The sequence below is a fragment of the Ascidiella aspersa genome, chromosome 5, assembly GCF_963924565.1.
Source record: "Ascidiella aspersa chromosome 5, kaAscAspe10.2, whole genome shotgun sequence".
Classification (NCBI taxonomy): Eukaryota; Metazoa; Chordata; class Ascidiacea; order Phlebobranchia; family Ascidiidae; genus Ascidiella; species Ascidiella aspersa.
Genome location: NC_139451.1, coordinates 26670391 through 26683971, shown reverse-complemented (window position 1 = coordinate 26683971; position 13581 = coordinate 26670391). Strand labels below are relative to the sequence as shown.

At 36.6% G+C, this 13581-nt stretch overlaps 1 protein-coding gene across 1 annotated transcript; it reads left to right on the top strand.

The window, feature by feature from the left end:
- The first annotated feature begins 3716 nt into the window (after positions 1-3716).
- On the top strand, positions 3717-13271 carry LOC146145679 (chymotrypsin-like elastase family member 2A). The gene is made up of 11 exons (XM_083389883.1): positions 3717-3834; positions 4097-4140; positions 4800-4955; positions 6988-7103; positions 8279-8407; positions 9229-9338; positions 10012-10129; positions 10806-10953; positions 11382-11521; positions 11869-11991; positions 13145-13271. Exons 1-11 carry the CDS (start codon positions 3791-3793, stop codon positions 13211-13213), a joined length of 1197 nt encoding a protein of 398 aa, XP_083246009.1. The 5' UTR covers positions 3717-3790; the 3' UTR covers positions 13214-13271.
- The last annotated feature ends 310 nt before the right edge of the window (positions 13272-13581 follow it).

The following is a 13581-nucleotide window of genomic DNA, read 5'->3' as shown; positions in this document are numbered from 1 at the left end:
CTACTTTAACATAGAATGATTTTTTGTTAAGTTCTAAGCCGGTCGCACACTTAAATCTATTTTAAGGTGCCGCATTGCTGTGTTACAGTATGTTATAAACCCTGTTCAGGTTAAGAATCAACCGCACCTGCGATAATTTGCTAATTGGTTTTCAGCACAAAAATTTCGAAGGTATTACCTAAAACATCCTTCTATCGACTCATTTGACGCGTTTTAGGCATCACATTTTTCTCGAGATTAGCAAGTGAACGCCTGTTTATTTAGAAAACGACACCAGGTCGTCACGGTCATGGCGTTGTTGTTTCCGTGCAACCATACAGGTCATAGTGGCGTGGTTTGTTCTAGAAACCGCCGAAACGTGCGGGTTATATATAGTGTCGGCGAAACCCCGAATGCAAATAAAAGCAAAATAAATACTTTTTGCCAACAAAATACCCTTTCAAAGCTATTTCCGAGATACTGAATATCTTTTGCTGGCGAAAGATCTTTAAATAGTGTCTGACTAGAATTGGTAGCTTTGCAAGAGTATTCTTCGGTTTCTGATCAGGAATTAAGGTCGACATTTATCTTGCATGGGTCAAGGTGATTTCTATTATCACCAGTCTTGGAAACAAGCCATTTTAAAATGACTTAGGTCCCAGTCAAAATAAATAACTAGTCAAGTCCCATTAAAGTAATAATTAGAGCAAGTCAAGTTAAAGTCATGTCCTGGCCGTAAAAATAAATACTAAACTTTTAAAATATGTAAACTCGTACGATTTCGAGCAATTGCCTGAACTAAAAATAAGACAAACGCAACGTATAGAAAGCAATTTGTTTTATGTGCAAAAAATTGGATGAATAGATCAAATTTATATTAAAAAAATTAAAAAAAAACACTTCATTTCAACCCAAGTCATTTGTCCAAAATATTTAAGTCAATTCAAGTCATTTGAAAACTGTGACTTAGGTGCACTTAAGTTAAGCTATTGACTATTTGTTCATATATAGTGTACCTTTCAAATGGTAATTTCTGTTTAATTGCAATCAAACAATACATTTTATGACAATGATAAAACAAACCCATAATGTTGTAAAAATGCCCGAAAGAAGATTATTTATCACTGGTTTGAATGTTTAAAACTGTTTTTTTATTTTACTTTTTAAATCAAAAACCTTTGCAGTGCAGCAAATACATTTTCTCGATTTTGTTTGTAATGTGTGTTCCCCAATAAAATAGCGACACTTGTATACGTTGGCTGTACTATACACGTCAGTCGTCAGTGTTGTAAACAAATCATTTTAAGTGACTTAAGTCCCAGTCAAGTCATTTGTGAAATAAATTAATTCCAAGTCAAATATTTTCAAAAAATAACAAGTCAAGTCCCAATCCAAGTCATCAGTTGCCCAAGTCAAGTCCTTGTCATAAAAAACGTTAAACTATTAAAATTGACAAAATAACTCAACTAAAAGATAACAAAAAGCAAAATGTAGCATTGTAGTGAGCTATATATATCAATTTTATAGTAAAATATTCAATAACACTTAATTGCAACCCAAGTCATTTGTCTTGATGACTTAAGTCCAAGTCTAGTCATTTGTCCAAAGTACTCAAGTCAAGTCAAGTCATTTTACCGACACGAAATAAGTGAAGTAATTTAAAACATGTGACTTAAGTAAACTTATGTCCAATCAATGACCTAAGTCATTACATGACTGCTACATTGATGCATTTTTTAATTTACAGACGTTCCGACCCTCGCCAAAGCCCGTCTCGCCCGTGGTTTTGTGAGCAAAACAACCGCAATGACACGGCAGTTTTGCGCACGAGGCGAAAGTTTAAACGTTAAAGTTTTCAATGCGGAGAGATAGGTACACGATGTTTAAATTAGGTTAATGTCCAGATTGCAAGTTTTGACCCTGCATCACTCAAGGAATGCCGTGTAAAAGACAACGTTTTAAGCAAAAAACTCGTACAAAGATTTCACTGATGTAAGATTTACTGCGTTAGGGCTTAGTCAAATTATTGATTCTGTGCATGAAAACCGATTAAATTGCATAAACGAATTTTTTTAATATCTATTTGTTGCTTGTTAACTACTTTCTTTTTTTTTACGTATACCCCTATAGTTATTTGTGAAACACCATAAAATTTCCAGGTACACAGCGCAACTTAAATAGGAAAGCACGAGGACGCTTCAAAATGCAAAAAAAATTGTGGCGTTGACTGCTGCAATGGTGGTTCCTACCTGTTGTAAGATGGAAAGTTTCCGCAACCCTGAAAAAAATACGTACAAAATGGAAATTTTCAATTTCGTCAACAAAATTTGCAATAAGCAACATTTTTTTTACCGTGAAACAGTAGAATTTCCCTGAGGGCAATTCCAAAATAAATGCAGTGCAATGCAGAAGTAAAAGTCCATCTACATATTGTAAGCAAAGGACGGAATTTCTGCGCGTTTCAGGTTTTCTTTCGCGATTAGCTTGCACGTGGCTCGTTTTCCCGGGCTATTTTGGTTTCTGCAGACTGCACGCATCAGCGCGCTTTCCCGTGTGCAGTTGCCGACCGGTAATTATGGCATCACTCGTCATCGTTTTTAACAGAGAACACGCGCGACGTTTACCTGCTGCTTTTTGGGCTGTCCGATACTTGACGTTTTTTCCGATGTCGGTTCCCGATATTTTTTGACAAAAAGTATCGTTTTTTGATCCGATACCAAATTATGACATAGGTATGTCTAAACAAACCAAATATATTTAATTGAAATATTCAAAGGTGTTTTTGCCAGGTTGTTAGAATAAAATTTACTGTAGCCTTAGAAAGGTCAGCTATTAAATATTATTTTTAATAAATTTACCTTTGAGGTAGATTCTCTACATTGGTCATTTAATTATTTGGTAACGGATAGTCACCAGTACCACCCTATAGTATCAGACAAGTACCAATACTAATACGTGGCTTCGGGTATCGGCTACGATCAGTTGTTTTTGAAAAAACCCTTTTGCTGCTGTCTGTGAATAAATTTGTGATTTACATCAAATTGCGTCAATAAATTGCTTGCATTTCTAATCGTTTGGTTCTAAACCCAAGTTGTGAAAATGCATAACATCTTTAAAAAAAGTGCTCCAAGGTTTTCATATTGTTTAGTGAAACCCGTTGGTGAAAATAAATTATATATTGTACCTTTTTTTATATGCTGCAGACGCTTGAATGATATTTGCCAAACAACATTAGTGCTTATTAGACCGAATTGTTAATTTAGTGCATTAGACCCTTTTATGTAAATCAACGTGTGGTCGATATGCCATAGAAAATTATTTGGTGCCAATATTCATCTCCCAGTGAAGAATGAGTTGTCAAGTTTTGACAATCCGCCGATGAGGTCTGCCCGCTTAACAACCCTAGCAATAACAATAAAACGAGCGCACTTGCCTTGCCAGGCCAGGCGACTAAAAGCCTTAACGCGAAAACGACAAGGGCGCGCGCGCGCGTGCCAATTATGACGAATCACCACGCGAAACGGCCTCGCGGCGATTTTTGCGAGAAGCGGAGCGCCGCCCAGGTGCTATTCTCTAGTCGACGGATGTTGAAATACTACAATCGCCTGCGGCCCTATTGCGTTTACTCGACCAACATGACTGTAATTCGGTTCGGCCACACCAGGTATTTACTGCTGGCCTACCCCCGTAACGCGTTGTCGTTATGTTTGGATGCTTATTAAACATTTTCGATTCCTGGACGATCTGCCGTTATTAGCCACAGGAAAGGGTACAGCAAAGTTGCCACTTGTGTTTTATCACTGTTATCAAAATGTTTAGAAATTTAAGGATTGTGAGTCTGATCTTTCTGTTCGGGTGAGTGCGAAATATTGATTTTTAGATTCAACTTGTGCCTACGAAAATAATGGTGCCAATAGACTGAACATTTGAAGTACCAGTTGTATAGTCCATATATTGCACCTGTGTGTAAAACGAACAGTGTACAACTTTTCGCTTAAACTTGGCTTCATACTGGAATCTGTGTTTATTGCACAAAATAGTAAAGCTAATTAATTATCTCGTTAAATTAACTTATTTTATTGTGTATTATGTTTATATTTCTCATCGTGTTTTACAGTTTGGTAAGATGCAACGAACAGGCTGAACAGTACAGGCAGACAGGTGAGGGTAGCAGTAATACTTTTGTGTAACATAGTAACGGTTCTGTATATTACAATATAAGCTTCAAGGCTAACAATATAAGCCCTTCGAAGAATTATATTGTAAAAACACCTTATCCCCGTGTCAATTTAAACAACCTCGCATAAACAGAGACGATAACTAAATTAAAATTTTCATGGAAATACCCACGAACCACGAGTCAAGCGGTTTTCGATGGTTACAATGTAAAACCTTTGCTGGATTACTTTAAACAAAAACGATCCGCGGAAACGAATTTCAATAAATCCCCCAGACTCGCCCGAAACTAACCGTTTACCAGCGCGAATAAACTGAAAGTATATACTGTCTCAGGTATGTCCTGTTGTATGACCACATAATATCTCGAAACTGCTTTGCGCTTCGTTTAGTTGATCCTTGCGGGTTTTTTTAGGAGCCTGAATGACGTCCCAGCCTTATATTATAACATTACCGTCAATTCGCTTTGGCTAAACTTGCGAAACTGTACCAAATTTCTATAGACTCGGCGCCGTGAGATTTTGTATGTGGGCTTAAATTATCTCGGATATAAACAATGTGGGGCCAACGTATTTTGTTAATCAAAAATGTGGATGCTATATCTAAAGGTTTTTGGTCATCATCACAGCTACGTTCTTACGCAGGCTGGTCGTCATGGTCAAGTTGGTCCGTTTGCATGACGTCATGTGGGGTCGGGCTTCGTTTTCGGACGCGATCTTGTCTTGTTCGACGTAACTTGTGGTTCTCCCAGTGCAATGGGCCACGCATCCAGCGTAAACACTGCTTCAAGGAATGCATTGGTACTAATTTATGTTTACATTCGGTGTTAATTTAAACTGTTTTTGCTGTGTCCTTTGTTGTTAAAACTTACTGTTACGTAATACGATAACTTAAATTTGTTTTACGCAAGCCTTATAGCTTGATGTTTTAATTGCTCGTAAATTTGCTGTAAGCCTTCAATTACACACCGTTTTTTTGAATATAGTAAAAAATCTGTAAAAAATTACGCAATTTCGACATTTTTTAGCCATGTTGTTTTCGAAATTTAAGCGTTTATTGTTCAACCTAACAAGTGGTCACAATGTGCTACAGGTTACCTTACTTATACAAAGGCGTGTTTTGCACTTGTAGGAGTTGTTTAACGTTTTAGTTCTGGAATGTAATTTATGTCAAACCATCGTCAAACATTTTTGACCGTTGGTTTGACATACACAACAGTTAACAAATAGAGCCAAACTATAGGTAACAATTTGTTTCATGTCTTTTTCTAGTACTTAAAAGTCGAGAGTTCCCTTACTAAAGAGTAAATGTACTCTGCATACCATTTGTACTGTGAGAAGCGAGTGTTGTAATGACTGCAGTCAATGACTTAAGTGCACTTAAGCCACTGTTTTCTAATGACTTTACTTGACTTAAGTCATTCGGGAAAAATGGGACTTAACTTATTTTACAAATAACTTGACTGGGACTTAAGTCATTTCAAAATGACTTGTTTACAACACTGCGACAAACGCCCCTTAAAACCCTACTTCTACAGTATTGATATTTTAAGAACTGGAAACAACGCTATATAGTAGGTTGGACCTGACGTTAAGTGCAGAAACGCAGTTGCCCTTCTATCATAACTGCCACGTGCCTCTTATGGGTACGACGTTGTACCACGAAGGTTCGTAACGTTATGTTGATAAACAAGTTGCAAGAAGATTTACGCCGCCCCGCCCGACTTAAGGGACGCGCGTGTCCTGGTTATTTCAACTATGCGCGTCACCGTTTATTTTGGTAAACACTTGGTTTTAAGCGAGTGATTCTCAAACTATTTGCCGCGGCACATTGACGTGACATGAGAGATTCTTAAGTGGACCGCAGAGAGTTTTCTTCAAATGCCCCTACGTTTTACAAATTTCCCAGAGCTAATGTACTAGTTTCACAACTAGTTTGATTTACTTCAATTAAACAGTTTTTGTAGGCCTAATATGCTTGGTTATATATTTATAACAGCTTTACCAAATGATATCCGGCTTTAAACCTTCAACTTTGACTAAAGAATTATGTTAAACCGGTGCACTATCCATTGAATGACCAAAATAATTGTTGTATGTTTACACTATACCTTGCCGCGTAGACGGGTTATTGTGAAGTTGAAATTTTATGGTTTGGTAAAAGTATGCATTTTTTTTCGTGTGTCGGCAGTATGAACAAATTTGCGAACCACACTGACTAAATGACAGTTGTTTTTTTTAAAAGAGCGCAATGAATTGATGCTTCTTAAAATTCCTTCTAAACAAACGTCTGATATTGCACTTCTCTCGGGATAATGAACTATTTCGCATTAAAATAAACACGAGTACTGATCAAAAAATAGTAAAATCTTAAATACACAACCTTATAAATAAATCTTTGTTGATAGATAGCCGTATTGGCCTAATTCTATATCACTAAAAATAATTGCGTTTACATAAACACGATAACGCAGTAATGATTAACAATAAGAAAACTATAACATACACTCCATTTTATTTAAATCTTTGTTGACAACCGTATTTGCCTAATTCCAATTCGGAAAAAAAAAATTGCGTCGATATAAACACGTTAACGGAGTAATGATCAACAAGCAGAAAACTATAGACACCCTTTCAGCTGAATCTTTATTAAAAGCCGTATTTGCCTGTTGTCCGAAAGCTAGGATTTTTACGTAAAAGTGCGCCAAATTTGCGGACGTGACTGTCCCAGCGTTCCACGTGTAATTGAAACGGCGCGTTGTATTGCTGCGAACTCTATTAAAGGCGACGAGCGTCTTCCAGTTTTGTTCACACACGTTCCTTGCCCTTACAGGTGCTTTGGTCGCGACGCCTTCTGCCGCCAGTATAAGTACTACTAGTAAACTCCACTCAACCACCACTGCCCCTTCGTCCCTGAAAACTGCAGCTATCACTGTCGTCGAAGCGAAGGTGAAACAAAGATTGCTTTCATAATAGTAATACATTGTGTACGGATGTGGTCCTCAAACTCTGATACATCAAGTACAATGCAAAAGCATTTTGTGATTATTTTCAGACCTTACGAAAGTGTAATTTTATTATGGTTGTTGCCAGTTATATAGTATTTAAATGCCAAATCATTTCTCCGAATAAACAACGACTAGTTGTTTTTGTTAATATTTTGGCTTGCACCAACTTCAGGCAATCAGAGCAAAACGCTTTCTATAGAAACCAGGTATTTGGCCAGAAAAGGCAAACCTGGTGTTGACAGTTAAACATTTAAACATATTTCTGTCCCTCTTTATCATAGCCTATTTCAGAACTCGTCATTTCGTCCAACAATAGCTGTAGTGTACACGTGTCATAAAACATAGAACACGCAGAGTTATAAGGCAATTGGCCAGAACCAGTTGTCCAATAATGTTTTTTCGCGCAAACAAGCTCATGTTCGAAGTTACGCACTCTACAGTAGCGTTTAATTCGCGACCTTATAAAAGTCGTGGATTTTTGGCACCTTCATATCTTTAAGTCGGTTTTATTTCGTCAGGTTTCTACTCTTAATAGCTGTATAATATTTTCGTTAGTTGTGTTGTCCATTACATAAATTACTTCTTCACAGATTGGGAAACGTGTTATAAAAACTGCAATTTGTCTATAGACAACCGTTAATCTATGGTGTTTCGATGAATCATTTTAAAAACGTGAAACGTGTAAGTGGGTTAAAACTTTTCTGCACTGACCACAAAGTCTTTGAATATTTTAAAGTATTTGAATTGATTTTACGTCCAGCTTAAGTAACGTGTTTAAAACGTGCCCTTTAAAACAGAATATTTTTTTATTTTTTTTAGGTTTTTTTAATTGTATTTCCCACGGCATTTATATTGTTTTTATTTTCGAATTGCATTTAAATATCGCCGAGTGATCCAATTTAAAGTCTTTAAAACCTAAAACTTTCCTTTGAAAAGTCTTTGAATGTTTTTGTATTTTTTTCACGAAATTATGTTGCAACCCTGTAGTATATTTGGCCAGGACTCACAGCATTAACACATTGGAGAGAGTGATATGTAAACCGCTACTGCTAGACAACCATTCCCATCCGAACCACATTCAAACAATCGATATCCTAACCAATCATTTTAACGCAGAAACCCTCAAGCTGTCCGTGGAAGTGTGACGCAGGTGCGTCATCCTGTGGCCAGTCCATTGGGCGTCCGTTGACCAACAAGAAAATCCTTGGAGGCCAAACGTCACAGCAGCACGCTTGGCCGTGGCAGGTACGTTGTTACGATTTCGCTTAAAAAGTTTTAACAGCTTTAACTCAGAACGTTTACTATAGTGATAAGAATAAAGAGAACGCTCGCCCGACTCCAACCATTTCTTGATGTGCGGCATTTTTTCCGGAGTTTTCCGTCATTATAAGTTAAAATAGGAATGCCAAAAATAAATCGGTTATAATAACCGAACCAAACTCATAAAGAAAATGTTTCTACATAAAAATGGTTTTTAAGGTTGGTTTGTATAATTTTACGTTTTTTCAGATATGCAGGATTTCAGGTAAGGTTAAAGGATAACTGCTTGTCTGTTTGTCTGTTTGTCTGTCGATTGCTTGTCACCTTTATCTGTGTATGATTTTAAAATTGGCGAATAAGGCACAAATGGACTAGACTGTGAAATGTAACGCTTTCACGTAATCTGGCAGTTTGCTTTCGGCTAATTACTGGACATTAAATGTTTATCCTATATACGAAAAACAATACTAAAAACATCAGCTGAGTAAATTAATTTTTGATAATGTGCAAGTAGCTAGTATAACGGGTTTATGCATTATGAATTTATTTCCTGTGTATTTTTTAAAGTGGGATTAGAATTTCCTAAATGTATTGATTGTTGGCTTATAATGCCTGGTTGATATTTTTAATTAATATTTCACTTCACTTTTTACCATACGCAGTAGCGAAACAATCTCCTGACGGACAGCTGTTGTTTAAATATTGAGTTCCATTAGGATGTATCAGAATATTGAAATGTTTATGTGCAATCCATATGTGTATGTATCACGTTGCCTCTATATCTAGTGCCTTTTCGTTAATTTCAGGTCGGAATTTGGTCGGGAAAAAAGCTTCTGTGCGGCGGTACGATTATCTGTAAAGGCTGGATACTGACAGCAGCTCACTGTTTTCTCAACCTTACCAGCAACCGGTTCAGGTAACACAACAGCACAAATCGTGTTGTAAAAGTTTTATTGGTTGCAGTAGTAAATACAAATGTTGAGCGCAGGTAAAATTTCATTCGAAACAAGCCCTTTACTAATTATACTTCTAAAAGGTCTTTTAAAGTTTATTTTACAATTTTTTTACTGACTAACATAAAATTAAAAGAGGCCTGTGAGCCTGCATGGCTAATGGATAATTCAAAAATGAATTTTTAAATTTAGTCAAATCTAGGAAGTTTATTCAATTTTTGGAAGAGGCTATTTACCCGGATACCAAATTATACTTCAAAACGGCATATAATCAATAACGGGTGCAAGCGTAAAAAAGCGGTCCGGTCAAATAGCCTATAGACACACCTAAGGCTATTTACCGGGCGAACAAAGTAACTTAAATCGACTTCTCAAAAATCATTGAAAGTACGCAAAACTCAGAAAATTAAATCTAATACTACCACCACCCAAACCAAAACGCTAACCCCAACACTAACCCAAATCAATAAATTATCGCGCAATGATGCAAACGTTAAAGAGCGATCTGGTTAAATAGAAACTTCTGTAATTGTTTGTTAACTTCATTAATATTTTTAACACGGATCTTGAGTTGTTTAACCTTGCAGGTTAACAACAAGGTTGATTGTGTATTAACGAAAGCGTTTGTCGTTGCAGGTTCGAAGGGCTGACCTTGCGATTGGGAAGTTACAAGCGAAACGAGATTGAACCAGGAGTTATTGTAATTCCTGTCAGGAGAAAAAACGTCGCAATACACCCTCGATACGACATACGGGTAGGTTGTAAAGAGATATTAGAGACGTTCAAAATGTTATCTACACTGCTATATTGGCCTTGATATTCCTACTTGTTACGTGTTTAAGATTTGGCTTATGGCAATTAATTAATTTGGGTGTTTAAGTGTTGATAAACACGTAACATACTCATACGTCTTATTCAAACCTCTAAACATTATGCTCCAAAGTTTGAGTTAAATAGTTATTTTAATTGTTTTTCGTTTAAAAGCTTATCGGCCGTCCTGTATAAGGATTAAAAAATAACTACATTGTTAGAAATTCAGAAAATAAATGTAAGTTTTAAACCCTGTGTCTGACTTACCATTTTAAACATTTTTGCAACGATTGTATATATATATATAATGTCGAACTGGCTAGGATTATGTCATATTCTGGAACTGTTTTACTTCTGAATGATTAACCTGCCTGATAGTTTTGTTTTTCGTTTATTTTGATAAAATAATGCCACTTTTAGGCCACATCAAAAACACTCATTATGTATATATGCAGAATTAACTAAAATAAGTTCATTGTTTGTACAAACATTTATTCCAAAGACCTATATACGAACCTATTTACATTCTCAGTCAAACTAAGGTAAAGCCAAGTCCTGTTATCCAGCAATGCTTTTTAATGTAGTTAAATGTAAGTCAACACGATACTGATCTTTTGCAGCGCAGAACCTATGACGTAGCAATGATCAAAATTCAAAATCCGCTCAACTTTAGCCGCCAGGTGGCGTCAGCGTGTCTACCCGACTACTTCAGTCTGTCTGTGCAGCCCGGAGCCTATTGCTATGTGCTGGGCTGGGGAGAAACAAAAGGCAAGTGTAATTCGAAGCAAATAAAAATAAATGAAGTTTATGTAAGCGTTTTCTGAATGTCATCACCTAAATGTCGATGTGGCATGCAGGTTGGTCAATTTCCGGTACGATTGTTAAAAAGATGAATTTTCTGGACAGCCGTGTTTTTTTGATTCAGAAAATTGTTGCACCTTTAAAGTAATTGACATGTCTTTTAAGGAAAAAAATCAATTTTAAACGACGATTGTAGTGTTTATCAAAACGACGATTGTAGTGTTTTATCGGTTGGTAGAGCGAAGGTCCTTGTATGACCAGAGGTCGTGAGTTCGAATCTCACTACAGGCTAGTTGTTTTTCTAGTGCTAGAAAATCAAAGTCTGCGATGGTCTTTCGGTGAGTCTGCGATGGTCTTTCGGTGTACTTTTCTATAATTTATTCACGTGTTGATAGGTCACGGTCCACCGAATACGGTCTTGAAGCAGATGTCAATGAAGGTACTCGGAAACAGCATTTGCAAGTTGAAGTATTCCTACAGATCGACCTACATGATCCTATGCGCAGGAGGCGTCGAAAATCAGGATCCCTGCTCGGTTAGTGTATGACCTTATACTCCCTTATAAAGTGGTATTATTGTTTATGCTTAAAATGAGTTATTTCAGTACTTATTTGTTTTATTCGACAATTTCGAGTTACCCACATCTATGGTGGTTTAATCAGGGAATATAACAACACCACGCCCACGCCTTGCGGCAATCATTGCATAACGCCGTAAAAATCGATAATATTTTTACCTGGTTCGTTCAGTCACGCCATGCGCAACCGTTTCAATAAGTGATTCTAAACTTTTTTTATAGTACCCCCAACCTTTAATAGAATAATTTTCGAAACCCGGATTCTTGCCATACAACAAAATTTGTATACGCAATGCTTTTTGCAGGGAGATTCCGGGGGTCCTCTTTTGTGCCAATCAACATCAACTGGCAGCTGGGAGCTACAGGGCATCGTAAGCTTCGGCTCGAGAATTTGCGGCAAAAAGGGATCCCCAACCGTCCTAATGCAGGTATGTGTCTTAATTATACAGCGGCATTTTGAACGAAGCATGTTCATTGGGTTTAGACTTCCAAACCAGACTGAGAAATACAAACCGACTGATAAAACAAGTCGGTGTATATCGCTAGTAGAACGTATTTAGTTTCTTGTGCAGAAGAACTGAGTAAAGTGAAACTTGAGCACAATCTGGTGTAGGACTAATTTTAAACCAAAGCAGTTTAAATGAGCTATATCCGCTTATAACCTAATACTTAACATTCGTTTCAAATGTTTTATGTTATATTTCACATATACCTTACCACTCTAATATTGTATGCTTCATTAATTTATTATAGTTGCAATTGTGGGCTATAATAAGACGCTAAACGCATGAAGATGTCACTAACTTAAATGCTTGCATGTTGTTTTATTAAGTTGCATGCTAAGAAAGGATAATATTAATTAGTTCCATGCTTAATAGAATTACGAACCTAGCATACTTTCCCTTAAGTTCTCAAATTAAACTGTTTGAAAATTGATCAAATAAAAACTGGAGATGTATACCACGTTTACCAAGTTATCACACTACTTTGGATAGTATAGTAAACGTCGGCGCCTTGACTATAGTTTTAGCAATCGATAAGTGACACTGAACTTAATCTATATAAGTTCATAAAAAAGCGAATCTAATACTGATGAGTTTGTGGGATTCGGTGGCTATTTAATTTTCTCTTGGTTTTTGGTTTGCTGTTGATATTTTTTGCCAGAGCGAATATTTTAGTCTATTTTGTGAAGGAATCTGTATCAGGCAAAATACGCTTATGTGTATAAAGTCACGAAATTACTTAATGTTCGCCAGCGGGATGCTCGTTTACCATTAGCAATTCATACTGTAAAAAGCAGAATGCTGCCTGGCAAATTTTAATATCTTGATTGCATCAAATTCAACCATTGCATGCAAATGGTTAAAGTATTGCCTTGTGTTGAGTTGCATGCATCTCCATTTTATGGAATTGAGGATTGTTTGGCATGTAGTCAAAAATTCAGCATGTTAAAAACTTGAATTTTTCTATTGTTCTGGATTTTATGATTGTACTAGTTAAGATTTGATTGTTCTGCTTATGGTGGTTCTTCGTCCTCTAAACTAAGATTTTAATTGGTTAAGTACGTTGTCGATTTTTCAGGTTTCCTTTTACCTTCCTTGGATACGCTCAGTAATGGACGGCGCTTGTCGCTCTTCGCTTTCCGCCTAACAGTTCCACCTTTTACATTTCGCATTTGTATTTTTAATAAATTATTTCGTACACGTTCTACGGCTGCGTCAATAGCAAATTGTTAAAGAGCTGTGGTTAACTAAAGCGTTTGTAGAGAAAGTGCAAGAAATTGGATTGATAAGGCGATTTTGACCTCAAAACTCTGGATTATGGTTGAGGTTGAGACTTAATCTATTAAAGAAAATGGTTGCAAAACTGAATAAGCAGTTGTCATGTACTTCTGTATCATACGTCATATTTTACAAGGTTAGCATATTTGTTTAAACTTTAGCTTAATTTAATTTGGTTTGTGGTTCGGCCTCCTTTGTAGTGGTTCGAAAGTGCAACATGAAATTGCAAAACGACAA